At 54.8% G+C, this 21,257-nt stretch overlaps 1 protein-coding gene across 1 annotated transcript in view; it reads right to left on the bottom strand.

Annotated features, from left to right (window-relative positions):
* Positions 1-21,257, bottom strand: part of LOC101932503 (adhesion G protein-coupled receptor E2-like) — a 62,379-nt gene that overhangs the window by 26,668 nt on the left and 14,454 nt on the right. Inside the window, exons 2-10 of the mRNA XM_065576465.1 lie at positions 12,589-12,645; positions 11,224-11,361; positions 10,306-10,461; positions 8,188-8,319; positions 6,995-7,150; positions 3,795-3,989; positions 2,840-2,971; positions 1,655-1,804; positions 736-885 (exon numbers count right to left, since the gene is read on the bottom strand). Coding sequence (XP_065432537.1) covers positions 736-885; positions 1,655-1,804; positions 2,840-2,971; positions 3,795-3,989; positions 6,995-7,150; positions 8,188-8,319; positions 10,306-10,461; positions 11,224-11,361; positions 12,589-12,645 — 1,266 coding nt within the window. The remainder of the gene's footprint in view (positions 1-735; positions 886-1,654; positions 1,805-2,839; positions 2,972-3,794; positions 3,990-6,994; positions 7,151-8,187; positions 8,320-10,305; positions 10,462-11,223; positions 11,362-12,588; positions 12,646-21,257) is intronic.

The following is a 21,257-nucleotide window of genomic DNA, read 5'->3' as shown; positions in this document are numbered from 1 at the left end:
GCAGCTTAACTATCACAGGCCTGATTCTCAGCTACACTCAGGTGGCACTAGGCTGCTCTGGCAGCGGAACGGCCACTCGAGAATCCCCCACCCTGCAAAAGGGGCCACCCCAGCTGGTGTGGAGCTGCTGTAGGGGCCCTGCCCCCACCCTGCTCCTAGCCCCTGATGTAGGGGCCAGGGCCAGGGTGCCCAGTAATGCACCTATTCCCTGCACTGTAGAACCCAAATGGAGAAGATTTGGGGTATGGATGGGGTTCACAGTATTGCAGCTATTTCCTGCCCCCCAGGACCCATGGGGGAGGACTGGGGGTGTGGCAGTAGCACACTGTGCTTTGGCTATTCTCTCCTCCCCAGGGCCCATAGGGGGCAGAGCGCACTGTGCTATTTCCACGGCCCACACACGAGTCCCCTTCACAGGCTTAGGGGGACACTAGTAGTCTAGGTGCTGCGAGCTGGGGCCACCGAGGGTCCCCTCCCTTCTCCCGAGCGAATCACTGCAGCACAAGGAGTTTGCTCCATGGGTCTGTTTATTCCCCATCCAAGCGCCGGGCAAAGGAGTGAGCCTGGCCCAATTCTCTGTGGGTGCATGCGAGGGTCACGTCTCATCACAGTTTCACTGATGGCCTCAGGCCACTGACAAAGCTGAGAAAAGGCTCGCTGCAGCACCCGGCCTGGAACGAGCATTTGTGTGTGTGAGGGGGTTTCGCAGCAGGTGGGGGTCAGGGGAGAGCTCACCCTGGCAGGTGTCCCCACTCGCGTGCGTGAAGGTGGCTTTCCCAGAGCTGGACTTGTAGCCATCGATGCAGGTGCAGGAGTAACTCCCGGGCACATTGATGCAGTTTGCGTGGGGTCCACAGTCTGCCGGGCCCTGACACTCGTCAATATCTGCAACACAAGAGGGGATGTTCTGTACAGTCCTGGTAGTGAGACATTCCTGTATCACCCACCTGTACTGAGATGAGTGATGAGTCGATTGCGACCCGGCCCCTGGCAGCTTAAGTATCACAGGCATAATACTCAGCTATGCTCAGGCGGCACTAGGCTGCTCTGGCAGCAAAACGGCCACTTGAGATTCCTCTGCCCTGCAAAAGGGGCCACCCCAGCTGGTGTGGAGCTGCTGTAGGGGTCCTGCCCCCACCCTGCTCCTAGCCCCGGAGGTAGAGGCCGAGGCTGGGGTGCCCAGCACTGCAGCTATTCCCTGCCCCCCAGGGCCCATGGGGGAGGATCGGGGTGTGGCTGGGGCACACTGTGCTGTGGCTATTCTCTCCTCCCCAGGGCCCATAGGGGGCAGAGCGCACTGTGCTATTTCCATGGCCCAGACACGAGGTCCCTTCCCAGCTCAGGGGGACACTAGCAGCCCAGATGCTGCATGCTAGAGCCAGAGAGAGTCCCCTCCTCTCTCCCCAGCCCATCTCTGCAGCACAAGGAGTTTGCTCTGTGGGTCTGTTTATCCCCATAGAACCCCCCGGTACAGGGGTGAGCTCGGCCCCTTGCTCTTCAATAGCAGGTGCCGGTCACATCTCATCACAGCCTCGCTGACGGCCTCATGCCATTGCTAAAGCCGGCAGCAGCCCCGGAGCAGTGCCAGGGCTGGAAGGAACATTTGTGTGTGTGAGGGGGTTTCGCAGCAGGTGGGGGTCAGGGGAGAGCTCACCCTGGCAGGTGTCCCCACTCGCGTGCGTGAAGGTGGCTTTCCCAGAGCTGGACTTGTAGCCATCGATGCAGGTGCAGGAGTAACTCCCAGGCACATTAATGCAGTTTGCGTGGGGTCCGCAGTCTGCCGGGCCCTGACACTCGTCAATATCTGCAACACAAGAGGGGATGTTCTGTACAGTCCTGGCAGGGAGACCTTCCTGTATCACCCACCTGCACTGAGCTGGGTGATAGGACCCAGGCGACCGGGCCCCCAGCAGTTTAACAATCACAGGCCTGATTCTCAGCTACACTCAGGCGGCACTAGGCTGCTCTGGCACCGGAACGGCCACTTGAGAATCCCCTGCCCTGCAAGAGGGGCCATCCCAGCTGGTGTGGAGCTGCTCTAGGGGTCCTGTACCCATCCTGATCTTAGCCATCTTAGCCACTGATGTAGGGGCCGAGGCCGGAATGCCCAGCACTGTAGCTATTCCCTGCCCCCCAGGACCCACGGGGGAGTATCGGGATGTGTTTGGGGTACAGTGTGCAGTGGCTATTCCCTGGCCCACAGGACCCGTGGTCGAGCATCAGGGGCGTGGCTTGGGCACACTGTGCTGTGGCTATTCCCTCCTTACCAGGGCCCATAGGGGGCAGAGAGCACTGTCCTATTTTAATGGTTCATACACAAGGCCCCTTCCCATGCTCAGGGGGACACTAGTAGTGCAGATGCGGTGTGCTGGTGCCAGCGAGGTTCAGCTGCCAATCCGGCAGCAGCCCCGGTGCGGCCCCTTCCTGGGAATGGGCACGTGTGGTGGGGGTGTCAGCAATTGGGGGCCAGGGGAGAGCTCACCCTGGCAGGTGTTCTCACTCGTGTGTGTGAAGTTGGCACACACTCCCCTAGAGGGAGTGAGGGACCTGCCGCCCCCGAATTGCTGCAGGTGCCGCCCCTCTCCCTTGGCCGCCCCAAGCACCTGCTTGTTAAGCTGGTGCCTGGAGCCGGCCCTGGGAACGGCCACTGGAAAATCCCCCACCCTGGTAAAGAGTCCACCCCAGCTGGTGTGGAGCTTCTTTAGGCATCCTGCATCCACCCTATTCCTAGCCCCTGAGGTAGGGGCCGAGGCCAGGGTGCAGCGCTAGGCCTGGAAAGAGCATTTGTGTGTGTGGCTGGGGGGGACTCTCAGCAGAAGGCGGACAGGGGAGAGCTCACCTTGGCAGGTGTTCTCACTCGCGTGGGTGAACTTGGCTTTCCCATAGCTGGACTTTGAGCCATCGATGCAGTTGCAGAAGTAATTCCCGGGCACATTGGTACATTTTGCGTTGCCCTGGCACTTGTCAATGTCTGGAACACAAGAGGGGATGTTCTGTACAGTCCTGGCAGGGAGATGTTCCTGTATCACGCACCTGTGCTGAGCTGGGTGATGTCACCGAGGTGACCAGTCCCCTGGGAGCTTAACAACCACAGGCCCGATTCTCAGCTACACTCAGGCTACACTTGGCTGCTCTGGCAGCGGAACGGCCACTCGAGAATATGGTGTATTGAAAACTGTGTTAGCATCACAAGCTCTCACTTTACATCTGCAAGGGGCTTTCCTGGAATTGCTTGCAGGCTAGGGGGCTAAGCACAGAAGTGGGAGCTTTTCCCTCCCTCCCAGAATTATTGTCCATTAACTAGCACAGCTCCAGGCATTGTCGTTCCCCATAGAAACAACCAGTCCCTCTTTAAAACTCGACATTCACAGCCTCCAGGCCGCGGTAGCAGTGAGTTCCAGAGGCTACTGCTGCCCTGGGTGGTGGAGTATTTCCCTGTGTCTGCTTTGAATTTGCCCCTTTTCAATTCAATTCAATCCACACACTGCCCCTGGCTCATTGGTCTTTCTAAAGCTCGTGATTTTCTAAGCGAATCTGATTTTTTTAGTGCCTGGGATTGTCGTCACGAGCTCAGCCATGCACTTGAGACCCACTGGAGCCGAGTTAAGTGCGTAGCTGGGCAGGGCTGGAGCCAAGCATGTGCTTTGCTGACTCGGGGGGCTCAGGGAGCACAGACAGGGACCAGCTCAAAGCGATTTAGCAGCTGGCACCTTCCAGCGTCCCCCGGTGGAGACTCCAGCATGTGGGTATCTCCTGCCAGGGGATTTGCATTGGTCAGGGGCAGCTCCCGGCACCAGCGCAGCAAGTGCATGCCTGGGGCAGCAAGCCGATGGGGGGCTGTCTGCCGGTCGCTGTGAGGGTGGCAGTCAGGCTGCCTTTGGCGGCATGACTGCGTGAGGTCTGCCGGTCCCGCGGCTTCGGGGGCATTTCGGTGGTGGGCACGCCAAAGGCGCGGGACTGGCAGATCACCCGCAGAAATGCCGCCAAATCTGCGTGACCAGCAGACCGCCCACAGACATGCTGCCGAAGGCCGCCTGACTGCCTTGCTTGGGGCGACAAAAAACGTAGAGCCGCCCCTGGCATTGGTGCATGTGCCAGCTTCACCAACACAAAGGGGTCTCCAAATCCACTGGACTGTGAGCCCAGAGAGATTTCTTGGTCTGTGCCCTGGATAAACTCCCTGCCCTGGGGGAGCGACGCAGAGCTGGCCAGCCCATGTGTCCCTGCACCATGCCGCTGGAAGCCAGGGTGTCTCAGGGAAGCCTGGGACTGGGCTGGCAATGCCAGTCCCAGCACATACCCCTCCCAGCGCTGCCCTGGGGGAGTGACATGGAGCTGGAGCAGAGAGAGCCTGGAGCAGGGGCCTGGTACAAGGCTCGAAACAAAGTCAGCAAAAGTGATGCTCTGAGCAAAAGTCAGCCCCTTTGGGACACTGAGCCAGAAAGGGTTAAGCAACTTGCCGGCTAAATGACCCAAATTCTCCCTTTAAAGCCACGCTAGAATGTAGCCGGGCGCTGTGTTTCTGGCTTCTGGGTGAGCAGCACGGTATCGGAGCAGCTGTTTTGTTGCTGGCTTGGTGAATCGAAGTGTCAGCAGAGTCAGAATGAGCTCTCCCCTGACATCTGGTGGTGAGCTGTGGAAAAGGACGTCAGGGCTGATCTCCTTTGCATGGGCACCCCCACCCTGCCTAGCACGATGGGACTGCCTGCCCAAATGGTCACTTTGGCTGCTCTGGGATCCCCAGTCTCTTTGTATTGGGGCAGGAGTAATAAAGGGTTGTTACCCTGGTTATGTGAATGAAGGACAGTAGAACTGTACTTGGCACTGTATGACTGAGGGACTTGCCCTCAAAATGTAGCACTCGCTAGGCAAGGGACATGGGTTCCAAAACCCAGTGAATTGAGGGAGGATGGGTATTTGTGCTTGGTAGTGTGGGTGCTCTGAGGGTCCTGAACAGTACTTTAACCGCTCCACTGTATAATTTTGGATCTATTAGGAGTCTTGTTACATACTGCAGAGCTGAAATCACTGAGGCCTACTTTGGGTTAGTGATTCTGAGTGAACCAGCACTGAAGCTCCCCTATTAAAAGCTGAAATCCCTAAGAGCTGAGTTAAGGGAGTGGGGAGCGCCTGAAGACATATTGGTAGATAGGTTTCAGGATGGCTGGTGGAGTTGAGCGGCCAGCTGGGCGGCTGGTGGAAAGGTGTGGTTGGCGATGAAGTCTGCAGCAGAACGCCAAGGAGAGGCTTGGCAATCAGCCGTCAACCCAAATAACAGAGCATGTAAGGTGCCCCCGTACCTTCCACCCAGCCTGGGAGGTAAACTCTGCACATGAACTTCTGAACTCTGGGCTGCACTGGCCAAGGGCAGAGACTGTGGGAAAGGTGACTTTTGGGTTGCTGGACTCAAGAACCAAAGGGAAAGGGCATGGCCCAATCTGCTTGGGGATGGGTTGTCTGATGCATGGTTTGTGTTTATGAACCCTAGTTGTGATGTTTTCCCATTTAATGCTGAGTTGTGTACCTTCTGTTATTAAAGATTTTAGCCACACCGAGCCTCTGTGCTCGTGAGAGGGGAAGTATTGCCTCTTTGAGGCACCCAGCAGTGTGTGTGTAATTTTCCCAGGTCACTGGGTGCGAACTCAAGCCAGTTTTGCATTGTATTGTTGAAAGGGAACCCCTATGTATTGACCCCGGCCCTTGTTGCTGTCAACTCTGCCTGGCAGAAGGGTTACATAAGTATCAGAACTAACCAGCAGTTTGGGGGATTGTCGGCCCCACTCTGCAGTTTGACCTGATGGAGCAATCTCAGTGTGGCCCCCCAGGCACCAACAGTCACATCCAGTCACAAAGCAGAGGGTTGCCTGCAAGTTCACCGTCCAGTGCATGAACTCGGCACCGGTATTGCCATCATTGCCAAAACACAGTGACTGTGTAACCACATTCCAGCACAAGATCCCCCTGCCTAGAGCACGATAAGATGGTTTGATGGGTGGGGAATGTTTTGTCTGAAGCATCAGGAGTAAAGTAAAAGCCAGGGGGTGAATAAGGGAAGTTTTGTCTGAAGCAGCAGGAGAAAGGCACAAGGGGTGGGGTGGGGGGGTAACAAGCATGTTGTGAAACACACAAGGTGGTACATAAGTTGTTTATCCCAGATGGTTTGTCTCAGTTTGTAACTGTTGGGGTTCATTGTCAGAGGCAGCCATGTGGTAATATCCCTGTGGCAGCTATGGGCGCTAGCACTGGGCTTCATTGGCAATAAACCCGGCCGAGGGCCTTCACTACGGATTCGACTCTGTGGGCTGTCTGGGCACAGCGATGGAGGTCCGCAGGGCAGCTGTCCCGCCCAGAGCCGGGTCAGCACATGGAGCCGACGAACGCCAACCCCATGTCCCCGCACCAGACTGCTGGAACTGGGTTGGGCTGGCAATGCCAGTCACAGCACATGCCCCCTCACAGCACTGCCCATGCAGGGAGCTTGGGGCAGTGGGAGGGTCCCTTGAACTAGCAGCTGCACCCCCTAGAGGCCAGAGGAGAGCATGGCTGCCTGCCCTAGTGGAAGCTCAAGCAATAGGGGACCGGGGTTGAATTCAAAAATGCTTTTGCCCAATTTCCAGAGCCGTTCCTGGAGCCACTTCCCAGGCTCAGCGGGGCACTAGAAGGTCAGATGCTGCATGCTGGGGCCAGCAAGCGTCCCCTCCCCTCTCCCCAGCGCATCTCTGCAACACAAGGAGTTTGCTCTATAGGTCTGTTTCTAACCCCAAGGGTTTATTCCCTGTCCAAGCACCGGGCAGAGGGGTGAGCCTGGCCCCATGCTCTGCGGGAGCAGGCCAGGGTCAGGTCTCATCACAGCCTCGTTGACAGCCTTGGGCCATTGCCAAATCTGGCAACAGCCCCGGTGCAGTGCCAGGCCTGGAACTAGCATTTGTGTGTGCGGAGGGGTGGGGGGGGCGGGCGGGGGGTCTCAGCAGGTGGGGGCCAGGGGAGAACTCACCTTGGCAGGTGTCCCATCTCACGTTCGTGAATTTGGCTTTCCCAGAGCTGAGCTCGTAGCCATCGATGCAGGTGCAGTAGTAACTCCCAGCCACATTGATGCAGTTTGTGTGGGGTCCGCAGTTTACTCCAGTGAGTCCCAGACACTCGTCAATATCTGCAGCACAAGATGAGATGCTCTGTACAGGCCTGGCAGGGATTCGTTCCCCATATCACCCCCGCTCCAGGCCCCACGCTGAGCAGAGTGATAGGCCCCAGGCAACTGGGCCCCGAGCAGCTTAATAATCACAGGCCTGATTCTCAGCTACACTCAGGCGGCACTAGGCTGCTCTGGCACCAGAACGGCCACTCGGGAATCCCCCACCCTGCAAGAGGGGCCATCCCAGCTGATGTGGAGCTGCTCTAGGGGTCCTGTACCCATCCTGCTCTTAGCCACTGATGTAGGGGCCGAGGCTGGGATGCCCAGCACTGTAGCTGTTCCCTGCCTCCCAGGACCCACGGGGGAGTATTGGGACGTGTCTGGGGTACAGTGTGCAGTGGCTATTCCCTGGCCCACAGGACCCGTGGTCGAGCATCAGGGGCGTGGCTTGGGCACACTGTGCTGTGGCTATTCCCTCCTTACCAGGACCCATAGGGGGCAGAGAGCACTGTCCTATTTCAATGGTTCATACACAAGGCCCCTTCCCATGCTCAGGGGGACACTGGTAGTGCAGATGCGGTGTGCTGGTGCCAGCGAGGTTCAGCTGCCAAAGCCGGCAGCAGCCCCGGTGCGGCCCCTTCCTGGGAATGGGCACGTGTGGTGGGGGTGTCAGCAAGTAGGGGTCAGGGGAGAGCTCACCCTGGCAGGTGTTCTCACTCGTGTGTGTGAAGTTGGCACACACTCCCCTAGAGGGAGTGAGGGAGCTGCCGCCCCCGAATTGCCGCAGGTGCCGCCCCTCTCCCTTGGCCGCCCCAAGCACCTGCTTGTTAAGCTGGTGCCTGGAGCCGGCCCTGGGAACGGCCACTGGAAAATCCCCCACCCTGGTAAAGGGGCCACCCCAGCTGGTGTGGAGCTTCTTTAGGCATCCTGCATCTGCCCTATTCCTAGCCCCCGAGGTAGGGGCCGAGGCCAGGGTGCAGCGCTAGGCCTGCAAAGAGCATTTGTGTGTGTGGCTGGGGGGACTCTCAGCAGAAGGCGGACAGGGGAGAGCTCACCTTGGCAGGTGTTCTCACTCGCGTGGGTGAACTTGGCTTTCCCATAGCTGGACTTTGAGCCATCGATGCAGTTGCAGAAGTAATTCCCGGGCACATTGGTACATTTTGCGTTGCCCTGGCACTTGTCAATGTCTGGAACACAAGAGGGGATGTTCTGTACAGTCCTGGCAGGGAGACGTTCCTGTATCACGCACCTGTGCTGAGCTGGGTGATGTCACCCAGGTGACCAGTCCCCTGGGAGCTTAACAATCACAGGCCAAGACATATTGGTAGATAGGTTGCAGGATGGCCGGTGGAGTTGAGCGGCCAGCTTGGCGGCTGGTGGAAAGGCGTGGATGGCGATGAAGACCCCCACGGAGAATCGTGGCAATCAGCCGTCAACCCAAATAACGGAGCATGTAAGGTGCCCCCGTACCTTCCACCCAGCCTGGGAGGTAAACTCTGCACATGAACTTCTGAACTCTGGGCTGCACTGGCCAAGGACAGAGACTGTGGGAGAGGTGACTTTTGGGTTGCTGGACTCAAGAACCAAAGGGAAAGGACACGGCCCAATCTGCTTGGGACGGGTTGTCTGATTCATGGTTTGTGTTTATGAACCCTAGTTGTGGTGTTTCTCAATTTAATGCTGATTTGTGTACCTCCTGTTATTAAAGATTTTAGCTACACCGAGACTCTGTGCTCGTGAGAGGGGAAGTATTGCCTCTTTGAGGCACCCAGCAGTGTGTGTGTAATTTTCCCAGGTCACTGGGTGCGAACTCAAGCCAGTTTTGCATTGTATTGTTGAAAGGGAACCCCTATGTACTGACCCCGGCCCTTATTGCTGTCAACTCTGCCTGGCAGAAGGGTTACATAAGTATAAGAACTAACCAGCTGTTTGGGGGATTGTCGGCCCCACTCTGCAGTTTTCTGAGATGGAGTAATCTCAGTGTGCCCCCCCCCCCCAGGCACCAACCGTCACATCCTGTCACAAAGCAGAGGGTTGACTGCAAGTTCACCGTCCAGTGCATGAACTCGGCACCGGTATTGCCATCATTGCCAAAACACAGTGACTGTGTAACCACATTCCACTATAAGATCCCCCTTCCTAGCGCACGATAAGATGGTTTGACGGATGGGGAATGTTTTGTCTGAAGCATCAGGAGTAAAGTAAAAGCCAGGGGGTGAATAAGGGATGTTTTGTCTGAAGCAGCAGGAGAAAGGCACGTGGAGGGGGGGGGGGGGGAACAAGCATGTTATGAAACACGCAAGGCGGTACATAAGTTGTTTATCCCAGATGGTTTGTCTCAGTCTGTAACTGTTGGGGTTCATTGTCGGAGGCAGCCATGTGGTAATATCCCTGTGGCATCTATGGGCGCTGGCACTGGGCTTCATTGGCAATAAACCCGGCCGAGGGCCTTCACTATGGATTCGACTCTGTGGGCTGTCTGGGCACATCGATGGAGGTCTGCAGGGCAGCTAACCCGCCCAGAGCCGGGTCAGCACATGGAGCCGACGAACGCCAACCCCATGTCCCCGCACCAGACTGCTGGAACTCGGGGTGCCTCAGGGAAGCCTGGGGCTGGGCTGGCAATGCCAGTCACAGCACATGCCCCCTCACAGCACTGCCCACGCAGGGAGCTTGGGGCAGTGGGAGGGTCCCTTGAACAAGCAGCTGCACCCCCTAGAGGCCAGAGCAGAGCATGGCTGCCTGCCCCCAGCGGAAGCTCAAGCAATAGGGGACCGGGGGCAAAGTCAAAAATGCTTTTGCCCAATTTCCAGAGCTGTTCCCGGAGCCACTTCCCAGGCTCAGCGGGGCACTAGAAGGTCAGATGCTGCATGCTGGGGCCAGCAAGCGTCCCCTCCCCTCTCCCCAGCGCATCTCTGCAGCACAAGGAGTTTGCTCTATTGGTCTGTTTCTCACCGCAAGGGTTTATTCCCTGTCCAAGCACTGGGCAGAGGGGTGAGCCTGGCCCCATGCTCTGCAGGAGCAGGCCAGGGTCAGGTCTCATCACAGCTTCGCTGACGGCCTCGGGCCACTTCCAAATCTGGCAGCAGCCCCGGTGCAGCGCCAGGCCTGGAACGAGCATTTGTGTGTGCAGGGGGCAGGTCTCAGCAGTTGGGGGCCAGGGGAGAGCTCACCCTGGCAGGTGTTCTCACTCGCGTGCATGAAGTTGGCTTTCCCAGAGCTGGGCTCATAGCCATCGCTGCAGGTGCAGTAGTAACTCCCAGCCATGTTGATGCACTTTGCATTGAGTCCGCAGTCTGCCAGGCTCGGACCCTGACACTCGTTAATATCTGTAATGCAAGAGGGGACGCTCTGTACAGCCCTGGCAGGGAGATTTTCACCGTATCACCGTGCCCCTCCCTCCACTCCCTGCACTGAGGTGAGGGATGGGACCCAGGCGACCGGAGCACTGAGTGGTTAGTGATTAAGTGCCAGAGTCTCAGTTACCCATTTCTGCTGCTGGAATGTTGGAAACAGTCCCCCCGAACATCCTGTCCCAGGTACGGGGGGGGGGGGGGGAGGTTTGGCCCCACAAACACCCAGATCCCCCATGTGAGGGGGCGGTGGGGAGACATCTTCCTTGGGCTTCAGGCTCCCTGTGTGTTGGGGCAGGTGACAAGTTGCCTCCCTCTGCCCCCTCCTTCCTTGGATCCCTGTGGGGTGCGGGAGGGGGAGGGGGGGAGTATAGCCAGGGCTGTCCCATTCTGCTCGTCTGGGCAGGGATCTATGGGGCCGCTCTGCCCCAGGACACCCAGGGGCTGACTAGGGCCCAGGCTGGGGTTCAGACGGGTCAGTGTGATGGGCCCCCCCACCCTGTGCCCAATCCACAGAGCCCAACGCTCCTGGCTCCTGCTGCAGCCACTCCTGCTGCTCACTCTGGAGGCCCCGGTTCGATCCCCAGGAGGGCGGCGCTCACCCGTGCTGCTGCCCCCCCATTCCCCAGCCAGGCTGAGCCCCCCCAACAGGCCCTGGAGTCAGTGGAGTTGGCTGCTCTGTCCCTTAATGCCCTGCTCTGTCCCAGCCCCCCCAGGACAACGTGGGAGCCCCGTTACCGTCACAGATCTCCGTTTGGTTGGTGAAGTAGCGATTCCCCCTTGGTCGGTGTCCATCCAGGCAGGTGCAGTGGGTGTTGTTCGTACACTTGGCGTTTGCTGGGCATTTCATATGGTTGTTACAGTCCTCGGTGGTGCCTGCAGGGGCGGGAACAGCTGGGCAGGGTCAGCCAGTGCAGAGCGGCTCCCCCCCGACACACACACACAGTGCAATCGACTCCTTTCACATGCCCCATTCGCTGATTTTCATCCCTGGGCGCCTGGCAAACAGCTCCGACACCATCCACCGCCTGGCAACAAGCTGCCCTCGGCTGCACAGGGGCCTTGGCTCCCCAGGGTGCCCCCGGCACAGACAGGCAGAGTCGCCGGAGCCGGGCGTCGCTTCAAGTGAAACGTTTTCGCTCTCACCCAATTTTTATCCTTTTTGTTGCTGTCATCATTACTCTCATTAGCATCAGTTTCAAATCAAAACCTCACTTTGAACCGAAAAATGGGAATTTTTCGTTTTCAAAATTATTTCACCTTCCCCCCACCCCCCCGGGCAATTTTTTCCTGAGTAAAACCAAACATTCCTCTGAACCGAATCGGCATTTTCTGGCAAAAAATGGGTCCTTGGGAAATTCCTGCCCGGCTCTGCTCTGGATTGACTGAGAGCGGAGTCGGGCCCGAGGCTACTTTGGATCCTGAGCTGCCTCCCATGACCCAGATTGTGACCTGCCTACGGGGGCTCCTGGATCCTTTAGCTGCCCGGTGTCTGGGGCTCCTCTGGGAGCTGTCCCTCTGGCCAGCGTGAGGGGAAGGATCCCAGCGCAGCTTAGCCGGCTGCAGGGCTTGGGATGAGCAGACGGAGCAGGGTGGGTGCAGCACTGGGGGATTCACAGCAGAGCTGGGCTCGGGGCACAGAGTCCTGATCCCAAACGCCCGCTGCTGGGCACGTGGGTCCCAGGTTTCAGTTCAGACCGATTTTGGGGGGTGGAGGGCACCTACAAATGCCACTTCTAATGTCTGAGCCATCAGGGGTTTGATTCGGGCTGGTCAGTAACACGGCCCCTGGCTACAAAGGGGATCTGCCCCTCAATCCACCCCCAGTGTAGAGCCCTGGGCCCCAGTGTCTATTCTCTGCTGGCCACAGGGCTGGGAAGGGAAGGGGAGGGCTACACAGGGGCCTTCTCCTCTCCCCTGCATGCACCCACCGTGCTCTATAAACCCACCCCAAGACGCCCATGCCAAGGGGCTGCTCCCAGCTCACCAGACCCCTGACTCTGCTCTCCTCCAACAAGGGAAAGGGACCGGAGGGGGCGGAGGCCGGAGTCCCCGGGCAGCCGGGAGCGCTCGGGAAGTTTAGCCAGGAGGAGTCAGCCTTACCTTGTGTGCCGTTATTCTGGACCAAGATGCCCCCCAGGCACAGGGCGATGCAGAGCCCTGGAAGGCAAAGAGACAGAATAAGGCACCATGGGCAGATAATAACCACCAATCAGCGCCCCCTCTGCCCAGGGCTGCCCCATGAATTTCCCCAGAGACCCACTATCCCAAGCCCTGCCCCCTGGCCCGCACTCACTGGTGCTGCCCAGAGGTGACTGAGATCAGGGCCACATCATGCTCGGTGCTGCACAGACACACAGTGAGCCAGTCTGTGACCCAAAATGTTCATGGCAATAGGCAAAGGGAGGAGCATTCTCTCCACTTTACAGATGGGGAAACTGAGGCACAGCTAGGGGTAATAACTTGCCGAAGATCACACAGTGTGTCTATGCAATGGACAAACCCCCTTGGAAAGGGGAAGCACCGAGGGGGGATGGGGCGAAAAGACAGCACAGGCTGCTGTTGATCTGCTTTTCAATCAGGTATCAGCCCAGATCCGCCGCCTCCTGCTGGTGTTGCTCTGAGTCATTAACCACAGACTGGTGCGAAGAACCAGACAATAAAGGACCTGTGTGCTGAGTGCCCGAGGTGATGTGGAAAGGGGAAGCACAGCGGGCTGTGGAACCCCATTGTGCTTTCCTAGGAAGGGAGCTAGAAAGGGGGCGCGGCTTTGAAATTCAGCTCCAGTTGATCTCTCCCAGGAAGACTCTTTGGAGGACAAGGGAGATGATGGCATCACAGTTCCCGGGGAGCGAAGGCCGAGCCATTAATTCAGAGATTCTAAGGCCAGGTAGGGAGCAGGCTGATCCAGCCTCTCGCACTACACGGGCCAGAGAATGTCCCAGGCATTCCTGCATCCAGCCCATAGCTGGGGATGGAGCTAGCACAGAGCTTGAGAGAGGACAGCCCGTCTGTTCGACTCCAAGTGATGGAAATGGCTGTTGTGTGTTCACACTGTCAGCTGCCAGCGCAATAGCGTGTCCACACTTGCGGCACTTGCAGCGGTATTCGGAGTGGTGCACTCTGGGCAGCTATCCCACAGACCACCTCTTTCTCTTCTGCCACTAAGAGTTGTGGGAAAGCAGAGAGGGTCAGGGGAAATCCTGGATCCTGTCCTAGTGGCCCGTGATGCATTCATAAAATCATAGAATCATAGAATATCAGGGTTGGAAGGGACCTCAGGAGGTCATCTAGTCCAACCCCCTGCTCAAAGCAGGACCAATCCCCAACTAAATCATACCAGCCAGGGCTTTGTCAGGCCTGACCTTAAAAACCTCTAAGGAAGGAGATTCCACCACCTCCCTAGGTAACAAAATTCCTATCCTTCACCACCCTCCTAGTGAAAAAGTTTTTCCTAATATCCAACCTAAACCTCCCCCACTGCAACTTGAGACCATTACTCCTTGTTCTGTCATCTGGTACCACTGAGAACAGTCTAGATCCATCCTCTTTGGAACCCCCTTTTAGGTAGTTGAAAGCAGCTATCAAATCCCCCCTCATTCTTCTCTTCTGCAAACTAAACAATCCCAGTTCTCTCAGCCTCTCCTCATAAGTCATGTGCTCCAGCCCCCTAATCATTTTTGTTGCCCTCCGCTGGACTCTTTCCAATTTTTCCACATCCTTCTTGTAGTGTGAGGCCCCGAAAATGGACACAGTATTCGAGATGAGGCCTCACCAATGTTGAATAGAGTTGAATTATCACGTCCCTCGATCTGCTGGCAATGCCCCTACTTATACAGCCGAAAATGCCATTAGCCTTCTTGGCAACAAGGGCACACTGTTGACTCATATCCAGCTTCCTGTCCACTGTAACCCCTAGGTGCTTTTCTGCAGAACTGCTGCCTAGCCACTCGGTCCCTAGTCTGTAACAGTGAATGGGATTCTTCCATCCTAAGTGCAGGACTCTGCACTTGTCCTTGTTGAAACTCATCAGGATTCCTTTGGCCCAATCCTCTAATTTGTCTAGGTCCCTCTGTATCCTATCCCTACCCTCTAGCATATCTACCACTCCTTCCAGTTTAGTGTCATCTGCACGCATGCTGAGAGTGCAGTCCATGCCATCCTCCAGATCATTAATGAAAATATTCAACAAATATTGAACCAGGACCGACCCTTGGGGCACTCTGCTTGATACCAGCTGCCAAGTAGACATGGAGCCATTGATTACTACCTGTTGAGCCTGATGATCTAGACAGCTTTCTATCTACCTTGTAGTCCATTCATCCAGCCCATACTTCTTTAACTTGCTGGCAAGAATACTCTGTGAGACCGTATCAAAAGCTTTGCTAAAGTCAAGTGTAAGCAGATTCAGGATGAGCTCTACCCTGACATCTGGTGGTGAATTATGGCGAGTGTGGAAAAGAACTCCAGGAGCTGATCTTGTTTGCATAGGCACACCCACCCGCCTGGCATGAAACAACAGCAACTGAAAGTGGTTACTTTGGATGGGGTAGGATACCGAGTTTCTCTGTTATTGGGACAGGAGGAATAAAGTGTTGTTACCCTGATTATGTGAATCAAGGACAATGAAACTGTTTTATGACAGAGGGTCTCACCATCACCTAAGCAGCACTCGCTAGACAAGGGTCATGGGTTCCAAAACCCAGTGAGTTGAGAAAGGATGGGGGTGAGTATTTGTACCTGATGCCATTGGTCCCTCTGAGGGCTTAAAACACCAATTGTACCAATATCTCTCTCCACTGTTGACTGTCAGAGCTAACTTTGATTCCATTAGGAGTCTAGTTACAGGCTGCTGAGCTGAATTCACTTTGGGCCAGTGGTGCACCAGCAGTGGGGTTCCCCTACTATGAGCTGAAATCACAAAAGAGCCAAAGTTACTAAGAGCTGAGATCACTGAGTGCTGTGTTAACTAGTGAGGGAGCCTGAAGCTATATTGCTAAGCGGCTGGTGGAGCAACGAGCGGCGTGGAGCCTTGCAGGGACGGTTGAAGCAGCCCAAGGAACAGCGAGTGGAGCCGTTTGTGGGGATGGTTGGAGCGGCTCATAGAGCAGAGCAGTTTGTGGGATAGCAGGAAGTGGACTGGCTCATGGTGAAGGCTGCAGCAGAACCCCACGGAGAGGCGGCCAGTCTGCCTTGGATCATGTAAGGTGCCCCTTAACACCCTACATGCCCCCCTTTTACTCTAGGACTGCACTGACCAGGGACAGAGACTTTGGGGGCTATTGGACTTTTGGGACTTTGGGTGATTCCTGGCTTGCTGGATCCAAGAGACTTTGAGGGTGTTGGACTTTGGGGACCCTGGGTGATTTTTGGGTTGCTGGATTCAAGAACCAAAGGGAAAGGACACTGCCCAATTTGCTGGGGTGGGTCTTTTGCTCATGGTTTGTGTTATGAAACCTGTTTGTGGTGGTTTTTTTTTTTCAATTTAATACTGATGTAATTTACCTCATGGTATTAAACATTTTCTGCTACACTCAGACTCCGTGCTTGCGAGAGGGGAAGTATTGCCTCTTAGAGGCGCCCAGGGGGTAGTATGTAATTGTCCAGGTCACTGGGTGGGGGCTCGAGCCGGTTTTGCATTGCGTTATTGAAACGGAACCCCTAGATACAGAACCCCTTGTTGCTGCCAACTTAGATGGGCAGAAGGGTTACACAAGGAATAACACATCCACTGCTTTCCCCTCATCCACAGACCCAGTTATCTCCTCATAGAAAACAATTAGGTTAATCAGGCACGACTTCCCCTTGGTGAATCCATGCTGACTGTTCCTGATCACTTTCCTCTCCTCTTAGTGCTTCAGAATTGATTCCTTGACTACCTTGCTCCATGATTTTTCCAGGGACTGAGGTGAGGCTGACTGGCCTGTAGTTCCCCGGATCCTCCTTCTTTCCTTTTTTTAAAGATGGGCGCTACATTAGCCTTTTCCCAATCATCCAGGACCTTCCCCGATCACCATGAGTTTTCAAAGATAATGGCCAATGGCTCTGCAATCACATCCACCAACTCCTTTAGCACCCTCAGATGTAGCGCATCCGGCCCCATGGACTTGTGCTTGTCCAGTTTTTCTAAATAGTCCTGAACCACTTCTTTCTCCACAGAGGGCTGGTCATCTTCTCCCCATACTGTGCTGCCCAGTGCAGCAGTCTGGGAACTGACCTTGTTTGTGAAGACAGAGGCAAAAAAAGCATTGAGTACATTAGCTTTTTCCATATCCTCTGTAATTAGATTGCCTCCTTCATTCAGTAAGGGGCCCACTCTTTCTTTGACTTTCTTCTTGTTGCTAACATATGTGAAGAAAACCTTCTTGTTACTCTTAACATCTCTTGCTAGCTGCAACTCCAAGTGTGATTTGGCCTTCCTGATTTGACTCCTGCATGCCTGAGCAATATTTTTATACTCCTCCCAGGTCATTTGTCCAATCTTCCACTTCTTGTAAACGTCTTTTTTGTGTTTAAGATCAGCAAGGATTTCATTGGTAAGCCAAGCTGGTCACCTGCCAAATTTACTAGTCTTTCTACACATCGGGGTGGTTTGTTCCTGCAACCACAATAAGGATTTTTTAAACACAACCAGCTCTCCTGGACTCCACTGCTTCACATCCCAGCAATCCCTGTGCTTCTGTCTGCATTTGGCGCCATCTTTCAACGGTTTGTGTAGTGCACATCCTGCCTCTTCGTGCTGCAGGAACGGATCCTGAACTGTTCATCAGTATGCTGCTCTCTCTGGTCAACACGTCACGAGTGGCAGTGGAGTTATTCCTTAGACTACAAAGGCAAAAGGAGTGTGAAACAGATTTCACCAGGGAGGTGCTGACCACAGCGGAACGCTGCTTTTGGGATTGGGAAACAAGCACTGAGTGGTGGGATCACATCATGATGCACGTCTGGGATGATGAACAGTGGCTGTAGAACTTTCTGATGAGGAAAATCACATTCATGGGACCATCTGATGAGGCCGCCCCAGCCTGCGGCGCAAGGACAGGAGAATGAGAGCTGCCCTGCCATTGGAGAAGCGTGTGGTGATTGCACTGTGGAATCTGGCTACTCCAGACTGCTAACGATTGGTCGCTAGCCAATTCAGAATGGGAAAGTTGACCATTGGATTCATGTTGACGGAAGTCTGCAGGGCCATTAATCGCATCCTGCTCTGAAAGACCGTGACTCTGGGCAATGTGGGTGACATTGTGGATGGCTTTGCACAAATGGGCTTCCCTAACTGCGGCAGTGGGGGGTGGGAGCGGCGATAGATGGCACACATATTCCAATTCTGGCACCAGACTACCTAGCCACTTAGTACATTAATCACTATGGGTATTTCTCAATGTTTCTCCAGGCACTTGTGGATCACTGTGGGCATTTCACAGACAGTAATGCAGGCTGGTCTGGAAAGGTGCATGACGCACGCATCTTTTGGAACACTGGCCTGTTCAGGAACCTGCAAGTAGGGACTTCCTTCCCAGACCAGAAGATCACCGTAGGGGAATTTGAAATGCCCATTGTGACCCTGGGAGATCCCATCTACACTTCAATGCCGTGGCTTAGGAAGCCATACACGGGGCAACTTGACAGCAGCAAGAATTGGTACAACAACAGGCTGAGCAAGTACAGAATAACAGTTGAGTGTGCTTTTGCCATTTAAAAGCCCGCTGGTGCTGCCTCGATGTGAAGCTGGACCTGGCCGATGACAATATTCCTACACTTATAGCCTCATGCTGTATGATCAATAAGATTTGTGAAGGGAAGGGTGAAAGCTTCACTCAGGGCTGGATCGCAGAGGCTCAGTGCCTGGAGGCTGAGTTTAAACAGACAGAGACTAGTGCTACTAGAGGGGTTCAGCGCGGGGCCATAAGGCTCAGGGATGCCTTGAGGCAGCAATTTGAAGCCAAAAGCCACTAATATTTGTTGCTATGCTCAGGAGTGCAGTGCTTGTAATGCTAGGAGGTGGGTGCAGACAATGCAATGTGTGGGTTTAACAAAATGGTATGTTGCTTTGGAGGGCTCTTTTTGCTTTCAATTAATAGAATACAGATTGCTTTCAAACCAACACAATTCTTTTATTAAAAAACCAAAACCGGAGGAGAGAGTCAAACAAGCAAACAACATTAGCAGTGAGGGGGGATGGGGGAAGGGAAGGTCCCAGGAGAAGGAGGGGTCCTGGGACAGCTAAAGATTTGTGTATGTCCAGGGATCATATCCAACCTTCTCCTTTGGAGTACAATGCAGCGGGTACTGTACTGTAGCAGAACCAAACTGCAGAGGGACGGGTGTTAAGTGCACTGGGTAGTGGGAGTCCGCAGTGTGAGGCGGGAACAGTGGAATGCTACTGGTATAAACTGGAGACAGGAGGTTGATAAGAGTGTGTTGGTGGTCTCTGGGGGGTGTACGGGAAAGGGTTTTGCGACAGCGGCTGCAGGGGACGGCAGGCGCGGAGCTGCTCAGTTTGAAGAGCTAGTATCGCCTGGAGCGTGTCTGCTTGGCGCTCCATAACCTTTAAGAGCCGCTCCGTGGCTTCATTCTGGCGCGCTGCGTTCTCCTTCGGTCCCTCTTCTCGCTGTCCCGCCACTCCTGTGATTCCTGTTTCTCGGCGGCAGACTGCATCATAACATCACGCAGAAAGTCCTCCTTAGTTCTTCTTGGCCACTTTCTAACAGTGCTCTCTGTGTTGCAAACCATACTGCTTCTGTAAAATGTTGTGTTTAAACTTCACAGAGATGACCCTGGGAGCCCAGCCTCCCTCTTTGTTATCGGCGGCAGAACGGCCGTGCAGAAAGCCATACACCTCTCTTTGGGGTGGTTTTTTTACAGTGCTACAACTGCGCAGTTTCTGCGCATTAAGTGGCTTGGCGGTGTGTAACCTCGGGAGTTACAGCGCAGAAAGCTGCTTTACTGCACAGAAACTTGCCAGTGTAGACAGGGCCTAAGAGGTTTCCAGCAGTCATCCTGGGCAGGGATTCAGTGAAGAATGAAACCTGATTAACTCACTTCCCTGCCTTCAATAGGATTTACATATGGCGGGAATCCTTCGTTTCCTAGTTTGATCCCCAGCTCCTATTAAAGGAAAAATATTAGTAGTCCAGTATCAGGTGACATGATCACATGACCCTGCAGTGTCCAAGCAGCATCCCAGGAAGCTTCTCAGGAAGGTGGGAGATTAGCATCTTCAAAGTTCTATTGTCCGTCTTAAATGGCCCATCCAGGCTGATTGCCTACGGTCTGGTGGATGTTCCCCAGGTGTAAACCCTCTTGTAATTGTTACATAGTCAATATTCCTAACTTCTGATACAGAATTGATACATGCATACAAATAGGATATTTATATTCAATAAATCATAACCTTTCCAATGATACCTCACATGACCCATCTTGCGCAGAGCACATCTGTTATGCATATTCATATCAAACCAATATCCTATGAAGAATATGGGGTGTAACTTTCTGTGACCTCCGTGACTTCTGCAGCAGCTGGTGTGACTAGCCCTGGACAGCCGCTGCTGGAGCAGTCTTGGGCTACCGCACCTCCCAGCCCCCCAGCAGCAGCAGTAGTTTGGGTGTGGGAGGGTCTCAGGGCTGGAGCAGGGGGTTGGTGTGCAGGACGGTGCTTGCCTTGGGGAGGGGCTCCATGGAAGCGGCTGGCATGTCCATGCAGCTCATAGATGGAGGGGCCGGGGAGCTCTGCGTGCTGCCTCTGCTTGCAGACACTTAACCCGCAGCTCCCATTGGCTGCGGTTCCCAGCGAATGGGAGCTGTGAAGCTGGTGCTCATGGCAGGGGCAGCACGCGGAACCCCCCTGGCCTTCACCCCGCTGGAGCTGCTAGGACAGCTCCTGCCACCCCCACCAACCCGGACTATGTACCACCCCCCCCCAGCACCTGCGACACCCCTCCCAGGCTGCACCCCGGGCTGCCTCCTCCCAGCACCTGCAGCGCCCCCAGGCCACCCCCACCAGAGCACCCGTGGCTCCCCAGACCAAGTGTTAGTTAGGGGTTTATAGTACAGGTCATGGACAGGTCACAGGCCTGTGGTGAGAAGCATCTAAGTTTGTAAAGGCACTGAAAGTGTTAAGATCACCTTAGAATGTGTTTTGCTTTCATTTCATTTGACCAAATCTGACTTGTTATGCTTTGACTTACAATTACTTAAAATCTATCTTTATAGTTAATAAAGTTGTTTGTTTATTCTACCTGAAGCAGTGTGTTTGGTTTGAAGCATGTCAGAGACACCCCTTGGGATAACAAGCCTGGTACATATCAATTTCTTTATTGAATGGATGAACCCATATAAGATTGTAGTGTCCAGCGGACATAACTGAACACTGCTAGATGGAGGTTCCTAGGGTTGTGTCTGGGACCGGAGATATTGGCTAATGTCATTCAGTTGCACAATCCAAGGAGAAGCTTACATGCCAGAGGCTGGGCGTGAACAGCCCAGGAGTGGGGGTTCTCACAGCAGATCAGAGTAAGACTGGCTCCCAGAGTCAAGGATTGGAGTGACCTAGAAGATCACCGGTCCAAATTACACCAGAGGGGAATGTCACAACCGCTTAGCTCTTTGTTCCGGACACAGGAATTCCAGGTACCAAAAGCACGATGGCACCTCCTAGGCTTGTCCCATATATATTGTCCTTATCTTTGGGACATTCTAGTGAGAGTAACTCCCTGCCTGTTACTACAGTAGAACACCCACATGTGCTGATCCTGACAGTTTTCCTGGCT

This window comes from Chrysemys picta, chromosome 22, assembly GCF_011386835.1.
Source record: "Chrysemys picta bellii isolate R12L10 chromosome 22, ASM1138683v2, whole genome shotgun sequence".
NCBI classification, from domain to species: Eukaryota; Metazoa; Chordata; order Testudines; family Emydidae; genus Chrysemys; species Chrysemys picta.
The sequence above is the reverse complement of the archived record's forward strand: the minus strand, read 5'-3'. Positions and strand labels throughout refer to the sequence as shown.